The 21,718-nt window shown below is 32.5% G+C and overlaps 1 protein-coding gene and 1 long non-coding RNA gene across 2 annotated transcripts in view; both read right to left on the bottom strand.

Moving 5' to 3' along the window:
* The window catches only part of LOC143255310 (uncharacterized), a 153,362-nt gene that overhangs the window by 117,780 nt on the left and 13,864 nt on the right, over nucleotides 1-21,718 (bottom strand). The window lies entirely within an intron of this gene.
* LOC143255292 (uncharacterized) lies at nucleotides 9,793-12,244 on the bottom strand. Its single transcript, XM_076510733.1, has 2 exons — nucleotides 11,952-12,244; nucleotides 9,793-10,689 (listed from the first exon to the last, which is right to left on the bottom strand). Exon 2 carries the CDS (start codon nucleotides 10,618-10,620, stop codon nucleotides 9,877-9,879), a length of 744 nt encoding a protein of 247 aa, XP_076366848.1. The 5' UTR covers nucleotides 10,621-10,689; nucleotides 11,952-12,244; the 3' UTR covers nucleotides 9,793-9,876.

Below are 21,718 nucleotides of genomic sequence, written 5' to 3'. Positions count from 1 at the left end.
AAATTTATAAATGCTAGAAATGTAACGTATTCAACGGGGGACTGAAATTCAGTATTAAAAAAAAGAATTTTCATATTTTTAGAAGCTTTAACGTCAAATGTCTTTCTGCAACGAGCACAAATATTTATGTGTCAATGTATTTAAATAGGTTGCACTTTAATAAATAATACACAATCCTCCATTATAATAATAATCAATGTTGGAAGAAGACAAGTATTATGAAATTACTTCTATAGCATATATTTTAGAACTGCATCATTAGAAACGTAGGTCTGATAAGTAACCATTTTGTGAATGGTTGGTTTGTTTTTAATTTCGCCCAAAGCTACACGAGGGCTATTTGCGCTAGCCGTTCCTGATTTATCAGTGTAAGACTACAGGGAAGGCAACTAGTCATCACCATCTACCGCCAACTCTTGGGCTACTCTTTTACTAACGAATAGTGGGACTGACCGTCACATAATAACGCTCCCACGGCTGAAAGAGCGAGCATGTTTGATGTGAGGGGATTTGAACCCGCGATTTTCAGGCAATGAGTCGAGTGCTTTGACCACTTGGCCTTGCTGGGCCAGTAAGGCTTTTGAAGAGTTAACAATTAAAATGTAAAGTAATACATATAGACTATTCTGATTATTGCATTTCCTAATCACTTTTCAGGCATTAAAATTACTTCCACTGCTGGCAATTAAAATGCTTTAAACAATAAAAATTGTTTGTTTGTTCTTGAACGTTGCGCAAATGCTACATAAGGGCTATCTTTAACTTAACACTGTAAGACTAGAGGGTAGGCAGTTAATCATCATCACCCACAGCCATATATTGGAATACTCGTTTACTAACGAATAGTGTGATTGACAATCACTTTATAATGTCAACACGGCTGAAAGGGCGAGCATGTTTAGTGTGACGGGAATTCGAACCCACGATCTTCAGATTGCGACTTAAATACCGTCTCTACCTGGTCATGTTGGGCCTCCAGGAGTTGAATAAACATTTGTTTGGTTGGTCAAATTGAATATTTTGATTAAAAAATAAATGTTTCTTTCTTTTTTCTTAAACCAACAAATACTTCAATCTTTACTTAATCAACCTATAAAATATTATTGTCATGACATAAAATATTGTTTTGTGTAGATATTATTAATTCATTTGTTTTGTAAGTGAATATTTCATGACTGTATAGTTTTGTTCATAACAAGAGAGTGAGAAGCAAATATTTTAAAATATGACAAGTTTGGTTACGTAACTCGGTAAGTCGTGCGTAATGTTTATACCTCACTGATGTAGGGATTTTCGAACGTCGTCTGAAATTTATTGATGTCTGCGATATAGCGAGCAGTAGATTAAATAATGAATATGTACATAGTAAGAGATAAGCCGGAAAAGTAGACAGACAGACAGATAAAGAAAATACGGACAAGAAAGAAAGTTACGTAAAAGAGAGGTTCGGACAGAGAAGGAAGGCCTAACGTTTATGTTTGTATATTAGAGTGAGACCAATAGTGTTAAACGAGATAAGAATAATAGTTTATTTCGTCAAAGAGACTCCTAAAGTAACTGAACTTGCGTGTGTGGACTTTGATTAAAGATGGACGATTATTTGGAAGTAGGCTTATATTCGAAGAAATAAACGTTTGTCAACTGAAATCCATTGAATACGTCTAAGTGTACTTTTGACAACAAGTGGACAACTATATAGTGTATATGATATGCCTATAATAATCTATAATATAAATAGTTTCTTGTGCATACGTTTAAGTAGTTTTGAATATATATATTATTTTGAAAAAAAAGTGAAATGAGTGCTGTTCTTTTAATATTTGTTTAAACGTATCTCCGACAAGTCACGGGCACCTACTGTAGAAGAATCCTAAGCCCAACAACAATAGCACACAGTATATATTTAGACTGTTAAGAAGTATAAGTAAAATCCTTTAATTGACAACTGGAGAACATAACTTAAAATCTGACAATCATAAATTTCAACTTTATTTGTAAAATTGAACTAAATTAGAGCATTTTGTTTTAGTTACATTAAGCTTAATGGAGTCTTTTTTGAGAAAATGGATGTTTTAGTGTCAGTTTTAGGGTTGAAATACCATTACAGAGGATGAGTATGTTATCACTACCAGGTTGTCATAGTCAAAGCTGCCACGCCTGATCATGCTCTATCTAACAATTTAGTGTACTCACAATAACATTGTAGTGTAGTTTCATTCAAAAGGCTCCGTCGTAAGGCTGTCATGTTTAATGCACACGCCTCCTCTTTGCTTACTTTCCATAATGCACCTCGTGTCAAAAGACAAAGATTTCCCATTCATATTTTCAACACTTTTATCGCACGTAAATCTGGTGACATCACAGCTGTCTTTGTACGAAATGGTATGAATATACATTTTATTCTTCATTTGTTTGAGGTATGTGACGATTGTATTGATATATCATGGAAGTAAGTTATGTATGTACACTTGGTTTATTTCACTTTTCCAGGTGAAAAATGTTTTCGTTGTATTGCATCTTATTGCCTAGTATATGTGAAAACCTTTTGCCACTGCACTTTACGTTCATGTATTCTCACTTATTACAAGATGTCACACTCTACTTACCACTGTTGGGAAATTATTTGTTGCAGGTGTATTTCTTGAAGGTTTTGATATTCAAATTGATTCATATTGATTTGTTTTTCAACTCCAAAAAGAACTAGGAATAACCATGTCTTGGGAATTCTAAATCCAAAATATGAACTTATTTTTTAAAGACTAGGCATATGAATATTTTCTGTCACAAAAGACTGTTACACACCCTTCCCCAAATCGATCAGTTTCGATCGGTACTACCCTATCTACTAAACGCCAAACAATATCAAAATGTAGGTCTGATACACTACCTTCCATTGCGACTTTACCTCACTTGTGTGCTGATCATATTTTTAAAATTTTACTCCCAACTAATCACAGACACCTACTGTAGAAGAATCCTAAACCTAACGACATCAACACAGTATGTATATTTATACTATGAAAAAATATAAGCAAAAACCTTTAATTGACAACTTGGTTTTGACAATAAAATTAAAGGACCAATCTATTGGGCTAAAGATGTAGTACTACTTTTAAATGCAATAATTAAATATTCAGTCTTCTTAAAATTTTGCTTTCTTTTCCATTAACAAGTTTGCAGTTGTTCCTTTTAAGTGTATGTTTAAATCTATGATTTCTTGTGAGGCTGTATATAATCAAGAAACAAGTTGAGTACTCGTCCAACGTGTCCTAAATACATCATATAAATTACGCTACAGTTTCTTTGTATGTTTTTTTGTGAATTTTCACGAAACAGAGTCAAAATCCATAACAATTGCTCTAGTGGATTAAAATTTAATTGCTAGGTTTCAATTTCGGGTAAAACTACACGAGGACTACCTGCATTAGCCCTCCCTCACTTAGCAGGTACTCATTACCACACGCCGACAATTCCTCGGCTACCATTTTTCCAACGTCCCCACAGCGAAAAGTACGAGCATGTTTAGCGGAACGTGGATTCGAACCCGCAACAGTCAGATTGGGAGCCCTAACCACTTAGCCATGCTGGGCCTTTAACTTACCAAATGATTTCTATTCATATTATTTTCTTTTAATTTATTATTTTGTTAAAAGGAGTAAGAAACGTTTTTCGAGTTTTAATGTTCAGTTTTTTTCTGCATTTTTTTAACTGAGTATTCGTACTTTAAGATAAGTTCAGTGATATTAGTTCTGAAAAACTATCTAAACCAACATAAAACAAGGCCTAAAGACATTTTTTTCAGTTACACATAGTTTTAAGTCTTTCTCTTATTTCATTTTTATTATTCGTAATGACGAAAATGTACGACAACAGCAATACTACTTTGCATTACTTTTCTATATTGTGAGCGTGTGTTTAAAAGTGCACTGAATTTCAGGTTTAATTGGCTTATTTGTCCAAATGATTATTGTTGTTTTGCTAAGAGATGACACACGACACTAACATCTCTTTAACATAGAGCATCACCTATTTCATTATATTTTTCATGCCTTTTAAAGTCTTCTGAATGTTTCAGTTCCATATTAGGAAAAGAAATCGGTCTGAATCTCAGACAATTACCACAAGCCCTGAAGAGTTAATAAAAATGGCATCAAACTTGTACTTACTCCCTACGAACTTTAATTATTTATGGTAATGGTTCGAATCACGCACATTAATCATGACTTCTATCTTGGAGCCCCGTCTAAACTCACTACTCGAACATGTATCAGGAAAGAATGTATCAAGAATAACAAACCATTCTACTCCGTTGGAATAAACGACGAAATAAACAGGTTTTTGAAGAGTTGGGCAAGAAAATAACTGACAACGTTTTCTCTTCTGCGGGATTAAATAAAACTCCTATCGGGTTGTATGTCATGTCTATGATTCTAAAATCTCAGTGACTAAAAATAACTAAGCAACGTTTGTCTAATATTAAAAAAGTTGTTAGTCTGAAGACTGTTTGAGTTTAGCATCAAACAATTTTACAAGTCGTTGATTAGTTTGTTGTTAAGCGTAAAACTACACAATGGGCTATATTTACTGAGAGTTCAGTGGAGCATTCACCACCTATTATATGTTACGTATATGTATATTCAAAATGTACATAATTGGTAACATTTAATAAAAATTACCGGAGCACATGATAACATTTAACATTTTAATTCAGTTATTTGTTTTTTATACTAACAGCAGCTTCATGCTTTTTTCCAAAGCAATGGGTGCCGCCACTAATCAATATATCTGTAAAAAAATAATTATATATTTACATTTGTTCCAAATTTAAGCATCGAAGTTTTCTATAGTTTTGAAGTGTTTTAAATCCACTGTGAGCAATACAACTACTTTTTATTGTAATCTTTATGAGTTGAGAATGGAAGGACTAAGTCGTACTAGTTAATAACCGTTACTTAGTTGTTAAACTATTTATTGTATCTTAAACTTCATAGAAGAGTTTTATTTTAACGACGTTCAAATAAACAGTTTTTATAGAATATTTAAATAATCGGTGATATGAAAATACTAAATTATAAAATTCATGGCGTTTAATCTTTTCTGTTAATTGATTGGTGCGATCACAAAGAAACGTTGATTGAGTTCAAAGTCGATTTAAGTTTTCATTTCTTCGTTAATTAAAAGAATATAGATCAGGGTGAAGCTAACTGTTAGTGAACCTACAAGTTTCTAAACTTTGAAAAACCTAGCGTATTTCTGGAGAAAGTTGTCAAAGATGAATCTACATGTTATTTAACCCACAAGCCTCTAAAGCTTGACAAAACAAGTATACTTTTGAAGAAAATAGTCGAGGATGAAGTCATCTGCTAGTTAAAGCAAAATATTCTAAACTTTCATAAACCTAGCATATTTCTGGAAAAAGTAGGTCTGGGTGAAAATATCTGCTAGTTAACTCATAAACGTCTAAACCTTGACAGACCTAACTTTTTTTTAGAACTGCTTCGCAATCATAAAAAGCTTCTGTCTTGCAATGTCGTGTTTCATTTTTTAATATTTATTCCAAATAAAAAATGTTTCAACTTGTTCTTGACATTTTGTACTAATGATAAGAAAATTCAAGTATTACCCTAAACGTTTGAAAGAAACTTCAGTCTCTCTCTCGAGTAGGTGATGTTTAAGCTTTCTTTTCAGAAGATTATATTATTAGTTGTTTTTATGTCTTCCGCTTTCATTTATCCATCCTACGTAAAGAATAAGTTTTCATTATTATAATGATTTTCCCATTTAATAATATTTGTTGTATGAGGGTTTCTACACACTCTATGGCTTAATATAATAGGGATATAGGTTTTTTTTGTTCGATATTTATTTCATTTTTTTGGCTTAACATTTTTCAAACTCCCACAATTTTCCTTAAGTTATTCGACATTTTAGACATATTCCTGTTTACGTTGATAAAAACTGTTTATGTTGTATTTGAATAAGATCAGCTACAATTGCTTTATAAGGAAAAACGCTATGCTTGAAATAGATCAACTAAGTTTGGAGTTTTGTTTTTCCATATAAAAACGCTATGCTTGAAATAGATCAACTAAGTTTGGAGTTTTGTTTTTCCATATAAAAACGCTATGCTTGAAATAGATCAACTAAGTTTGGAGTTTTGTTTTTCAATATTAAAACGCTATGCTTGAAATAGATCAACTAAGGATGGAGTTTCCTTTTTCAATATAAAAACACCATGTTTGAATTGCAACTAAGGCGAAGTTGTATTTGAATAGATTAAATACGATTGGTTTTCTTGTTTTGTATGGAAAAGGAGTATCTGATGTCGTTTCCTCTTTCCATGCAGGAATGGTACTAACAACACCGTTTTGTAATGTGTCGGCACTCTGGATTTTCATAGAATATTAAAACGAAAAACAAGCCATATCAGTCACAATAAAGTGTTGCTAAAACATTGGTGATTAGTACATGCTTTAGTAAGTTTAGAATGTTTTTATAAGCTTACTTAAAACATTCTGAATATTTTAAAGCTCTTTTTTCGCGAGTTGACAGTTTTTGTTGTTATTGTAATTCGGTACTATTGCGTTAAACAATCTAACATTTCTTACCTAGAATGTCTTTTAATAATTGAAAACTTGAAACTGCGAGTGTGTTAAGTGGTTAAATGTGTTGACTGAATAACGTTTGTTTGTGTTTTCTTATCACAAAGCCACATCGGGCTATCTGCTGAGTCTACTGAGGGGAATCTTCCTGATTTTAGCGTTGGAAATCCGTAAACTTACAACTGTGACAGCGGTGAGTCTTCTGATTTACAACACTAAAATCAGGGGTTCGATTCCCCTCGGTGAACACAGCAGATAGTCCGAAGTGACTTTGTTATAAGAAAAATACACACACACAAATTATATGCTCTAACGTGAACGTTAAAAAACAAAATTTTGTATTATAAAATTTTATAAACAGGAGTTCAATAATCGTTAGTGCGATTTTTAAAAAAATAAAACGTACTGAGCAAACGCTAGATTTATACAGTGTTTTTATCGCAGAAACTGGCTCTTTTTATCATAGTACATTGGTGCTAATATTATCCATATATATATATTATAATTCTTTACGTTCATCAAGAACAACCTTATTAAGTACTGCAGCAATCAAGAAGGCTTTAAAGAGTTAGTTGCGTAATATGTTTTTGTCGGTTATTCCAATCAGCACTACCCGGCATGGCCATGTGGTTAGAGCGTTCGACTCGTACTCTGAGGGTCGCGGGTTCAAATCCCCATCACACTAACCATGCCCGCCCTTACAGCCGTGTGAGCGTTATAATGTGTCGGTCAATCCTGCTATTCATTGATTAAGATAATAGCCCAAGAGTTGGCGGTGAGTGGTGATGATTAACTGCCTTCCCTGTAGTCTTACACTGTTAAATTAGGAACGGCTAGCGGAGATAGCCCTCGTGTAGCTTTGCGCGAAATTTGAAAATAAACCACTAAGCACGAAACTATAAAGGAATATATTAAGTTGTCGATTAAGGAAATTTTTATTGAAACATGAGATCCTTGACATAGTTAATCTTGTTTTGTTGTTTGTACTTAAAACCTGAGTCTCAATCTTAACTAGAAAACTGGATAGCCTGAAACTCTGTCGCCATGAAACGACAATGCGTGTTTAGAAATTGAAGTGAACTTAATAAATCAAGTTTACACCATTCTTTGTCTTCTTAGGTTTCGCGGTACAGATTTCATTAATCAAAATAGTCCTGATGTCTTTGCTGTATCGTAAATGTTATGATATTCTGCAAACGTTTCTTGTACAACTGCTACTACCTCATCCACAATTATAAAGATTATATTTTTTCGAATTTAATGGTTTAAGGAGCAGCCAGAAAAAAAAAAGAGTGAAACAATTTATTTAATCTTTTTTTTTTTTTTTACAAGTTATTTTTTCTCAAGTGAATAAATACAGACACGCAATTAGCATCTTAAACACACTAAACCCTTTTCATCCCATGGCGTTATTTATTAAAAATGTCTGTCATAGCCAGGTGTTTAAGGCACTCGACCCGTAATCTGAGGATCACACTAAAGTGCTCGCCCTTTCAGTCGTGGGGACGTTATAATGTGATGTTCAGTTCCACTATTTGTTGGTAAAAGAGTAGCCCAAGAGTTGATGAATGGTGGTGATGACTGCCTTCCTTCTTGTCTTACACTGCAAAATTAGGGACGGCTAGTGCAGATATCCCTCATGTAGCTTTGCGCGAAATTCAAAACAAACACAATTTATTAAAAGCTGTTTAATAAGATACGCGAGGGATCTAGCGAATTAGGAAGGTTAATCTTTTCTTTTTAGTATCTACATTGCTTGGTGTTACTTTTAATTAAAATATTGAAATCTAAAGGATTATTAGAAGCTGTAAGTTTCCTTTCAGGGGCTCATTCTTATACGAGTATAAATCTAGCGACTGATAATTAATATACGCTGAAGTCTCATTGGATTATCACTGAAGTCTTTTCTTCAGTGTACGTTTAGTGTCTGACAATTAAAACACTCTGAAGAGAATAATGGTTAAGAGAATCCAAGACTCTGGTAATCCAATGACATCAGTGTATTCAAAATTGTTTTGTAATAACTAATTTAAACGTACTTTGAGTTTTAAGTGATCCTTTATCTTACGTATAAAAAGTAGTTTCAGGCGATTCAGTTTTTTTTTTATAAATAGTATACCTAGATGCTTCTTTTAAAAAACCTTATCTTCTTCATAAACAGCATGTTTTCCATTCCCAATAGATTCAATCACTGCTTTAAACGAAGGTATACAACAAGCTCTATTAGGAAAGAAAAATTTTATTGATCTCTTGACGAAAAACACGCATCTCAGCTTCTGCTTCGTATATATTACGTTATACTTTGTACTTTAAATACTTTTATGTCAAACCAATAAAAATTACTAAAATTAAAACTTAAAGTCTTTCATTGAAAAACAACTGTAATGTCACGTTTTTTTTCATTTGTTTAACGAACGAGAAGACAAAATGTATCGAACACGTGTTTTATTTGCGTTTCTGGGCTTATAATTTGACAAGTTTCCCTTCATTTCAGAAGTGTCAAAATTTTCCTATTTAATCATCATATTAACTGTTTCTATATATATATATTTCTCCAATGGTTCATTGGTAAGTTTACAGAGTTATAACGATAGATTCGGGCTAGATTCTTTGCAGATGTCTCATTGCAAAGCTTTGTGCTAAAAAGAAACGAGCAATCTATTTACATAAATAATTAGCTAAAATATCTAAGCTTTAAAAAAAAACGCTATTGATAAATAGAAAGTTACATTATTTTGAATATATAAAGTAGTGTTAGGAATTTAGAATTGCATTAGATACCTGACAATACAAAACAATGTCTAATCAGTACTTCAGAGCATGCGTGCTTTCACTAGTAGTTCTATGTGATAATTCGAAAACATTGAAATTTTTATTGTTTTTAATAACACTTGAGATTTCATGATGTAATATCACTCCTTGACGTCCAGATAGCCGCCACTTGTTTTTGCTTTTCTCCGTCATGAACTCGAGAAAATTACGACAGAACCTCTCACAGCTTCTGTCAGCCGTATTACGCCTTACCAGCCAGTGACCTTCTCGTCATATATTTCACAACGTAATTCTTTCATTTTTATCTTAGGAAAACTCATTAAACGTTTTTATGAATTTTTCATTGATGTAGATTTTTCACAAGTACAGTTTATTAAGAACGCGTAAACATTGTTTATTTAGGAAAACTGACTAATGGTTGTTGTTAATATACTTTCTTTAATATTCCTATAAACCTATAAAATTTGACATATTGCTATAAAAAAGGAATAATGTATTCAAACTAGGTGAACTCAAATTCAGTGTTATAATCCATAGCACTTTCATCGGCTTCTAATAGTACGTTTAAGTCTCCAGCTGTCAAATCATAAGCATTTCTAGCAAGGTCCAGGTTCAGCTCTAAAGAGTCGATTGATAGTGATATCCCATCCACAGTTTCCTGCTTCTCTTTACCATCAGTTTTGCGCAAAATATCTGACAAAGTAGCGATATAATGAACAGCCAGCCGGAGCGTTTTGATCTTCGTTAGCTTAGAGTTCACACTGGGAAACTTTGGAATTGCTAGACGAAGCTGCTCGAAGGCTTCATTCATTTTATCCATCCTAAACCTTTCCCGTGCATTGGCTGTACGCCTGCGATACTTGCTTAAAGGTGGAGGTTTCTGTTTGGGTTCCTTTTTGTTGCATCTCATGTTTTCTTTTTCTTTATTATTTTGAATCGAACGCGGTCGTAATTTATATTTTATCTCTCTAGATTTTCCTTCTGGTTTAAGTAGCTGATTTGGTTCATTCATTTTGTCCGATTTATTTATTTTGTTTTCTTGTGTAACAGCGGAATTGTTGGACAATGTTGGTGACAAAGACTGGTCATCTTCCAGAGATATTGTTTGACGTATACTCTTCTTAGCTGACACTTCTTCGACACTTTCATAACTGTTTTGTAAGCAATTATTATCGCTGTAAGTTAAGGAAGTACTAAGACTGAGTAAAGATTCCCAACTGTCTGGATCGAAGAAACCGACAGACATTGTGAATGTCCTTTAAACATCCAGCACCATTTTTTACTTCACTCGAGTGTGAAAATCTTTAGGGAACACCTAAAAGAAAAGAAAATTCTTAACGGACGTACATTTTGCCTTTACAAACTATACTATTTTACTGAATACGACAATGACTTTATCAGGTACTAGAATACTTCAGGCCATGATATTCTGAAGTATGTATCATAAAGTATTGAAGCCTTCAAACTTATCTACACAGTTTGATCTAGTTATTACGTTTCAAAGCAAACTTTGTGACAGAAAACATTAAGTATCATTTTAATAGTTATCGAAAATTCCGATATTATAAGGTCTAAAGAAAATAACGACAAAAATAATTACTTTTTCTAATTTTATTTTGTATTTATTCACTGTGTCTATTGCAATTAACGTAAGAATAAATACATTTGTTAGTATATTAATTATGTGCTAAAAACACGTAAGTCCAAGAAGTCTTGATAAAACTGAAATAGAAACCCTTATAACCCGGGTAGATTGCTCTTGAAGAAGAAAAGTCCACCTTTCGAAAGCGCTTAGGTTATAAGGGTTTCTATTTTAGTTTTTTACATTTGTTAGTTTTATTATTCAGTTGACGCACGTTTCAGGTTTAAATTAAAATACTTTATTTGTAAGTGCTCCAAGTCAGAAAGATTGATGAAAATGTCTTCAAAAAATGTTTAAAAGTGCATGTTCATGTAAATCTTCCAAATTCTTGATTATTCTTTGTTATGTAAACTGAATGAAAAGTATCAGAAAAAAATAGGTACTTTAAAAAGATTTTTCTCTTGTGTAAGTTAGTATTTAACATATGTTATATATAGTATGATAAAAAACTATTATAAGTATGGTATAGGATAAGAACATGGGTGTATATATATATATTGTTAAAGGAAAATATGTGGATAACTAAGATAGAGCTAAAATGCATGAAATGACTTGCAACGTAGTAGACAAAACTTGTTCTATGACATGGCCTTCAAAGGTTAAAAAATCGTACATGTGTATATATAAATATCAGTATATACATATGACGTTTCGAATTGATTAATGAAATTCTCATGTTCTTCTTTATACTCACTGCTTGGTTTTTTATACTTAAAAAAATTTAATTTATTTACCAATGTCAATATTATTTATTAGAAAAGAAGAATATACATTAATAATTTTAAGGTATATTCTAAACGGTTATTGTTAATGCGAGTAAAGTTATATATTAATGATACCAGCAACATTTAAGTTTTTACTAGTGAACACACTCTATTACTTAATCAGTTCCATATTCGTTTGCGAATAATATCAAGAAAGAAAAGTTTACTTACTTTGATCAACTGAGCAGAACGTTATTCCTTTAGCTCTGAATTTTGAACATTTTTGTCTTTCATAAGAAATGAGCTTTTCACGTGTTTTTATTATTCATCGGAGCGGACGTTAAACAATAACTCTTAAATTAAAAGTAAATTTATTTTCTTCCACTAGATGGCTTTTTGCTACAATGTGTTCAGAAGACTGTTGCCATTAGCACGCCACGGAAATAATAATAATAATAAAAAAAAACGTAATAATTCACATCATCGTCCGGTACTCGACCTGTGCTATCTAACTACTCGCTTAGTTATCCCACCGCTTATACAGACGACACATTACTTAGAAGCCAATCAGAGTTCGCTACGCCGTTACGTCAATGCAATGTTTACCTATCGCTGTCGTTTTAAAACGGTATTGTAATTAGGCAACGAAATCTATTAACACAATTGAATGAGAAAGAAACTTTTTGTTACCTCCTTGAAGGCAATAAACTAAAATCTTGTTCTCTCTAAAAATAAATAAAGGAAAACCTTAACCGTCTACTTACTAAATTGTAGATATTCCCAAAAAGAGAAAACAAGGGCAAATATAACATGACTAATGTTATAGTTCGAAAATCGAAAGTACTGTAAAATCAAATAAGTTATTGACTGCATCTCAGTTTGTTTTTCCTATTAATACTTATGTTAATATAGCAGTCTTTATACTTAAATATTAGTATTTGAAGACAAACTTCGTGATAATAAAAATTGATGAATTAAAATAACATAAAAATGTGATTTTTTTAGCTAATACTGGCTAACTATTGTTTTCAATCGTAACGGATTTTTAATGTATCTTCCAAAAGATAACGATCCTTTTGAAAACCTAAATTGCAACCGTACTGCTCTCGACATCGGAGGTATTGCAAAATACAAAGTTCCCGACTCTAATTTTCACGCGTGATTTGTTGACTTCAGTGCTAATAAGTTTATGTGTGTGTGTGTTTGTTTTTTGAATAAAAATTACCAGAATATAAGTGGATTATATGTTGGATTACTATTGCTGTTACACAAGGAAAGCTCCATAAAAATAACGGACATATTGAAGTTGAATAGGGAATATACGGTATTTTTTCAACCAAGAAGTATTAATAGAGGCACAATACATTATGGTAGCAAATAAAACTAACTTAAGTCAAGGAGAGGCAAATATGCGTATTATTGTTCCAAACAAAACTTCGCTTATAAGTGATTACATATAAACAGTTTTTTTGTCGTTTACCAACTCGAAAACGCTTACTAGTCTTTAAATGATACAAATAAAACAGAAAAGCGCAATGAAATTAAAACATCTTATAGAAGATTTACAATGCCAATAAAACTTATAGAAAGTTATTAGCGCTCAACAAATTGACCAACGTTACAAAAGTTTTGTCGTAATGTGTCTGCCTTCTTTACAGCCAGAATTTTGTGTTATTGTAAAAAAATGCATGGGTTTTTATTATTTTCACTGAAGCACCAACAGACGAAAAATTTGTAAATACAGAAATTAAGGACGTAAATGAATTTGAAAATTATTATTATTTTGTATTCTTTGCTGTTACTCAAAATGTGTTTCTTTAAAAATGGAGAAAATGCGTTTATCGTTATTGAAGCTACCATTTTTTAACATGATAGATATTTTGTTAATGTGTTATTGTAGTTATCAATAGTATATCTAATCTGTAAATCCGGGGTTCAGAGTTCGTATCCCGTTTGCAGAACTTGCCCTCTGCATTTATGGGGCTGGGCGAATGTTAAAAGAATGCTGATCAAATCATACAATTTGGTTAATATAGCTCAAGAGTTGGTGGTGGGTGCTGTTAACTAGCTGCCTTCCTCTCTTATTTGTCACTTCAAAATTATTTGAAGATGTGTAGAGTATTAAGCCTATTAACGATGATAGACTTTGAGTTGTTTTGCGTGAATATTCGAAGTAAAATGCCCCTTGCATTTGGAGTGCATTGTTTTCACTTTGCAAAGTGTTTTTTTTTTTTTACAACCCTGGTGGTTCAGTAGCTAACCTGAGGGTTTATAATGTTAAAATTAAGATATCGATACCCAAGGGGATCAAAACACATAGAGCTCAGTATGCACCTTTGTTCCATGATAGTCCCGTGATCATCTCTTATAATAAGATATGGTTTACATAGTCCCGTGTTCCTTTGTTATAGTAAAATATGGTTTACACAGTCCCGTATTTATATGTTAGAATAAGATATGGCATAAACAGTCCTGTGGTTATCTGATAGAATAAAAGGTGCTTTACATAACCTCGTAAATATATGTTAGAATGAATTATGGTTTAAATAGTCGCGTAATCATCTTTTAGAATAAGACAGGACTTAAACAGTCTGTCAGAATAAGATATGGTTTACACACTTCCGTAATTATATTTTAAAGTAAGATATGGTTTACAGAGTCCCGTGACCATCTATTACAATAAGATGTGATTTAAATAGTCTCGTAATAATATGGTAGAACAAGATATAATAGTCTCGTAATTACCTGCTAGAACAAAGTTTGGTTTACATAGTTTCATAATTACCTGTTAGAATATTAATGGTTTACACAGTCTTGTAATAGAACACTTTTTAGAATAAAATACTGTTTATACACTCCCGTAATAATCTGTTTGAATACGATATGGCTTGAAAACCCCCGTAACAGTCGATTAAAATAAAATATGTCTTATGAAGTCTCGTAACTGTTAGAATAAGATACGATGTATATAGTTCCATAATCAGCCGTTAAAATATGATATGAAATATTACAAAAGATGAAACCAATAAAAAGTCATATATTTTTTCATTGTTTTTAGCACTAAATTTGGAAATTAGTTGGGCCCTGATTTATGATGAACCTGGATTATGCAACATCTTAAAAGTTTCGAATTTACTATAAGAATGCCAGAAGGAATGCTGTGGATTAAGGATTCCAGGCCGTGATTTAAGACGAAATGACTGCAATTTTCCCACTGGGATGTTACTGATTTTTTTGGGGGTAAAAAGTAGATTACTTTTATCAGTACTATTTCCTATTGTAACGCGTGGAATTCGAAGGTTGAACGTCATTGAAACATGTAAAACAATGCTATGCTTCGTGTTATTTGCAAATGTAAAGTGTAAATATGTTTTCAGTACAATAAATGCAATTCACATGAGTCTTACCACGAAGGGGTGTCCATTGAAAGAATGTTATCCAGGGGAGTAATGCAAAAAGAGTTTCTCAAACAGAATACAAGGAAACCTATAATTGAAAGGAACAAAAACTTCTTTTTCTTCGAATGCAAAAAGATACAGTTGTTTTGGGAACTGAAAATAGTGATTTAGATTTTAACTGATCTTTTCTTAAAGCTCATCTGTTGTTCCTCTTGTTAAAACAATAAATCATATTATCTACTTTTTTTCTTACTTCTTTGATTGAAATATTTCTGTGTTTTTTGTTTGCATCGAAATATTTATTTTTATAGCCAAGTTTATACCAAAAAATAGTTGTACAATTTAATTGTAAATTCAAACCAAGCAGGACGTTTTTTGTTTTTGTTTTTTGAATTTCGCACAAAGCTACTCGAGGGCTATCTGTGCTAGCCGTCCCTAATTTTGCAGTGTAGACTAGAGGGAAGGCAGCTAGTCATCACCACCCACCGCCAACTCTTGGGTTACTCTTTTACCAACGAATAGTGAAATTGACCGTCACATTATAACGCCCCCACGGCTGAAAGTGCAAGCATGTTTTGTAGGACGGGGATGCGAACCTGCGAACCTCAGATTACGAGTCGCACGCCTTAACACGCTTGGCCATGCCGGGCCCAAGCAGGACGTAATAGCTAGAGTGCCTGGATGTGTTCCCAAGGTTCTGTGTTTCATGTCCCTTTACCTCAAACATTTAGGGATGTAGATTTCAGTCAAATTCCATTATTCACATTGGGTGGTTTTGTTATCATTAGTGTAGCTTTTCGCGAAAATCATCAGAAACAAAATTAAAATGCTCGCCAATTTAAATAATGTAAGCTATTTTTAAATAATTTTGATGTAAGTGTATTTAAATAAAGTAGCATTTGTTATTATTTCAACCTTCATTGCATTACAAAAAAAAATATTTTTAAGGCTTAATAGTTTCCGCATACGCTGCAGTTTACATGATATCACTATTAAACCTTCGAAAATCTCGACGTGAGTCAAAATTTGTTTTCGCCATGGGACTATAATTTGAAACTTGATACAACAGCCTCCCAGTGGCACAGCGGCATGCCTGCAGACCTTTCAGTGTTAGATAATGGAATTCGACACCTGTGGTGGGCAAAGCGCATATAGCCCTTTGTGCAGCTTTGCAATTAATTGGAAACAAAGAAATAAAGAACTCGACAAAACAAGCTTTTGGAATATAACGCCATCCTATATAAATGAATGTACTTAAAAACACGAAGAAATTTGGAAATCGCTAAAAAACACATGGAAAAGTCTCAGTAATAAATAAACAAATATACATTTAGAAACGGGTGACTGCCACATAAAATGATGAGCATGGTGTTTGATTCCCGCGAAATTTCGTTTCATTTTGTGTTGAATACCTTTTTTTTTTTTTTTACAAGTTTTTACCGTGTTGGTTTCTTCATAATCATTAATCTCTCTGACCACGTAGCCCAAGAGATATCATTAACCATTTGAATAATTACTGATGAATCTATTAACAGCTTTTATTGGATGATTTATTATACTATGTAATGAAATTAATTAGGGTGATTCTTAATTAATTATCAGGCGTGTCGTTTTAATTTTACTTACTAATTACAGAATATTTTATTAGTCCAAACGGGAATCACCAGTTTGGAAAATAAATTTAGTATATAAATAATCAATTATATAATCAAGTAACATGTCTATTGAATATCTTAAACAGTTTGTTTTGGATTTTACTTATTTAAACATATATTCCTAATACAATGCAGAGACGTCATAAAGCAATATTATTAAATGTAAATATTCTATCTCTAGATTGATTGGATGGATTGGAAAGAAAATTGATATTATAACTCAAGGAATTATAAACTTTCTTGAAAAGGATTCTAGAATAAATGACTTTGATGCTGAAAATATACACACTGTCTCAGGTTGGGGTACAAGAGTGCAGAGGCACAAAGAAATGGCTAATTTACTAGTTGTTTAATTTCAGGTGTTGGTCATTTCGCGGAATACGTAAAACACTTCGAAGATCTTATGTGACTTTACTTTCTGCTTCAAATTACAAGTGCTGATAACATACATTTTTATGTGCAATTTAAATTGCAACAACACCTATATCTCACACGCATATCGAGATATGACATAGTGCCTTAACTTCGATGGCAAAGCGTTCTGTAGACAAACTATATTAATTTATCGTAGTTTTTTTATGGATTCTTTGCGTCATATATTTATGTAGCATCACGGGATTTTGAATAAATAAGTATTAAAGTAGTAGAGGGAATTAACAATTAAACTATCATACAAAGTTGTCCCATTTTAGTTAGAAATGAAATCACTTTGAAAAAGTTTCCTTATGGGTGTTTGCCCTTTTTTGTAACCAATATTTATTCACAATGTTAATATAATTATTAATGTTCCATCATGGTGACAAAAAGAGTATATAACCCATTGGGTGGCCTTGGACTTAAATAGCAACAACAGTTTTCAATCAATCGTGTATCACAATCGAGCATTATCTTGTGGTTTGCATTGTGGTAAAACTACAAATTCAAGTTTAGCTTCCTAACGCAGCAGTGTTCAAGAAATAGTTCTAATAATTAACTCCATAACTACTTCTAAGAAGAAACTGAAATCTTTAAGACCTGAAAAAAATTGGTATTTTAAATATCAGATAATTATGCTAAATAAAAAAGTGAGCCTTTTAACATTTGCTGTATCAAGATTACAATAGCACCACATACTGGAACAAATGAAATAAACGGAAGCTATACTATATTTCCTTTAAATTGTTGCCTTTTGAGATGAATGATATATTTATCCTATTGGAAAGCTGATTATATATTTTTTTCTGAACGTAATACGATTAACGGTTTAAAATGACATTATCAAACAAATTAATAAACAGACTTCTTACAAATTGTTCGATGATTAAAAAAAATTTGTATTGTTTAACTGAGGAAAACTGTTAATTATTTAACGTTAGCATGTTACGCTTTTTTTATTTTTGTCACTACAAATACTGTAGCTAAGCTATTTATATTGGTCCAGAATTCCCTTCGTGAAATCTATAAATGTGACAACAGTATTCATTGATAGACGTGGTTGCAGGTAAAGAAAAACACTGGTATTTCATAATATATAGTACAGGTTGACTCAATATTGATACATGAAAAAATGTAAGAAAAAACCTGTAGGTACAGGTAAAATATGAAATTTCAAATTCACAGTACGATACGATTGTGGTGCTGATAACGAATGTAGCCAAAACAAAAACTGATATTTTACAAACCAAGTACGACTTCATTTGATGGTTGGGCAGGTGAAACGTGTAGCAAGGGAAAAACCCTTAAATTTCCCTTTTCAGTGTGTAGGTTAAGAATGCAGTTAGAAAAGCAATCTAAATCTCACAATATACAAGCCAATCTGACTCTGTAATGTTGTTGATAAAAAAACAGCGTAGCCAGGAAATAAACCCAAATCTTAAATGATATAACTTTATTTTTCAGAACTTGGTACAATTTCGTCAATCTCTCATAAGTAATGAGTTGTTACAATATGAATACAATACAGATATATATTTTTATAATTACACACACACATACATATATATATATATATATATAATTAATTGTAATATTACGTAAATTATGCTTCGAAGGACTACACTTCAGTAACAACACTCGAGTCATGGAAAGTTGAATCAGGTGACAGATAACCTACACTGCTTTTATACGAGGAACATGCGAAACCCCTTATTAACCGTATTTTACCTTGAGAAGTGCTAAGAAAAACCGACCGAGTGAACGAAATTGCACTTAATAATGGTTCAAGTTTTCAACCATGCAACAAACTGGGACTGAGCGAGATGAGGCTTATTAAAGGGTAACTGAGAACCGATGTCCCCTCTTATTAGTTGTTTAAGTCACTGGAATTATATTATTAGATTAATATGCATAAGTCAGTATTTATTATTACAGTAACTTTTTATCTTGATACATATGAGTAAAAGGAATTGGCTAAGTTATATTTTTTTGTGGGCGTGAGCCGCAGTGTATATCTTTTATTTTTATTCATTTGTTTGAATTTTCCGATAAATTATAGGTTGAGAAATCTGAAACAAAGCAAAAATATGCAACATAAAATAGTCATAATATAAAAAGTAGTATATAAAATAAATGCTTTGCGAGGTCTTCATTTCCCTGTTTGTTTGTGTTTTTATAATCGTATTGTGTTCTCTTAATATGCTAAATTTGTAGTCAGGTATCAGTGAGATGTGTAAACTGCTAAATACTCGACTCAAAAACTAAAAAAAAACCGTAGGAAGCTTCTGTTTTGTTATAATTATTTAAAAGAATGTTAGTAATAAACATATAATGTGCAAAACTCGAAATCGTTGATGAAACGATTAGAAAAGTGCAAGACATTCCTTCTATTGAAAGTAAGGTTTAGCTTGTATAATTACTTTGTTGACAGGTGATTAAACATCTGTTAATGAAACAAGTCATACACATATATGCTATGAAATTGTTCATTTTAAATGCAACTTATATACGGAAACATCTAAAGTATGCTTAACTAATATAGTAACACATGTAAGACGATACAGCGATATGGTAACAAGTAACTCCTCAGACATTTATAGTACTGAAATAGCATTAGAAGTATAGAAAACAACATTAGGGTTATATTTATAGAATACACACGATTACTATTTCACTATCTGCGATTGCTTTAATTAATGTCCCCCGCTGGTACAGTGGTAAATCTACGGATTTACAACACTAAAATCAGGGGACCGATTCCCCTCGGTAGACTTAGCAGCCCGATGTGGCTTTGCTACAAGACACACACACACATACTTTAATTAATATCAACGCCATCTGTAAACAATGGCCTGACAATCAGCTTTTTAAAACTTGCCAAGGATAAAAAAAAATTCAATAATAACTAACTTAAGTTCTCTATTACCGATATTTGTCTAATAAAACTTGTCAAAGATCAAAACTGCATTACATCCGTCTTATGATAATTAGTATAAGTTATTATTAGTCCAACAACTGTCTTATTAGACCTATCAAAGATTAAAACTGGCGTGGTTTACTCTGGGTACGATATTGATCTATACAGGACACACCAAACATCAAAACTCTCACGTGAACTTTATTATTATAACTGGCATAAATTTACCATTGTCCGCCCAATATTTTTCCCTATTAGGCTTAACGAAATCAAAACTGGTGTGATATACGTCTTATGTGAAACGGAAATACTGGACCTTGGCTTGATGTACATCGTTTAATATAGCAAAGACAAACATTGAAACTATTTCTGTCTTATCAACCAAAGCCAAGTTTAACACTTGCAAACCAGTTTTAAAAAATATATAAAAGTTCATTACCTACCTGACATGACATCTTATATTATCGATCATTAAAAGTTCGCCGCTGATATTACACCATATCTTATTTTTCTACATTGATTACCACTGACCTAATAGCATGTTTTACTGTTCAGCAAAATTTGATCACTGACCTTATATTCTGTTCTAGCGTTCAGTAAACGTTCACTACTAACAAAACACCATTTCTCATTCCTTTAGGCCCGGCATGGCCAAGCGTGTTAAGGCGTGCGACTCGTAATCTGAGGGTCGCGGGTTCGCATCTCCGTCACGCCAAACATGCCCGCTTTTTCAGCCGTAGGGCACGTTTTAATGTGACGATCAATTCCACTATTCGTTGGTAAAAGAGTAGCCCAAGAGTTGGCGGTGGGGGGTGATGACTAGCTGCCTTCCTTCTAGTCTTACATTGCTAAATTAGGGATGGCTAGCACAGACAGCCCTCGATTAGCTTTGTGCAAAATTCAAAAAAACAAAGAAACAAACAACATTCCTTCAGCAAAGTTCATCACTGATCTGCCACATGACTTACTGGTCAGTAAAAATTCACCGTAGCCCTTATATCATGTCTCATTTCTCCAATAAAGTTTACACCGCGTCTCGTTTATCCAGAAAAATTTCTCACTGATCTGGCATGTTGTCTTATTAGCCCAGCAAAGTTCAGTTTGTTTTAGCATCTGCTTCTCAGACCTATAGCAGAATTTAACATTGATCTTATACCCGTGTTATTAAATCTAGTAAAAATCTCTTTTCCTGTGACTTAGGATGTAATAAATATGATTGTTTCTCACGTTTATTGGAATTAACACCAACACTAAGCTACGTCTAGCATGTTAAATCTAGAATACATAAATAATAACACTTTCTTAAACATATGCCAAGCACAAATTATTCATTTTTTGGTTTCTTATTGCAATTACAGTGTAAGAAAGAGAAATATAAAGTTTACTTTCTTCTGCCTTTCTGCTTGATTGTATGACTATTTAAAGAATTATATCGCTGACTCAACAGCGGCTCACCAGCACTTCGGATTACATTATGTCACAAAATTTTTACTTTTTTTTTTCCTGGACAGAAAGTGTTATTTCCCAATTGCTTATCCGTAACGTATTGGAAAAGACCTATTTTTTTCTTTAAATTTTGATTTGGTGACCTGGATAATGAAATTTTTAAATTTA

Source organism: Tachypleus tridentatus, chromosome 1, assembly GCF_004210375.1.
Source record: "Tachypleus tridentatus isolate NWPU-2018 chromosome 1, ASM421037v1, whole genome shotgun sequence".
In the NCBI taxonomy this organism is placed as follows: Eukaryota; Metazoa; Arthropoda; class Merostomata; order Xiphosura; family Limulidae; genus Tachypleus; species Tachypleus tridentatus.
Note: the sequence above shows the minus strand (reverse complement) of the source record. Positions and strands in the feature narration are given on the sequence as shown.

Bases quoted from the DNA above. Each gene is read 5' to 3' on its own strand.
- LOC143255292 (XM_076510733.1), bottom strand. From the start codon at position 10,620: ATGTCTGTCGGTTTCTTCGATCCAGACAGTTGGGAATCTTTACTCAGT.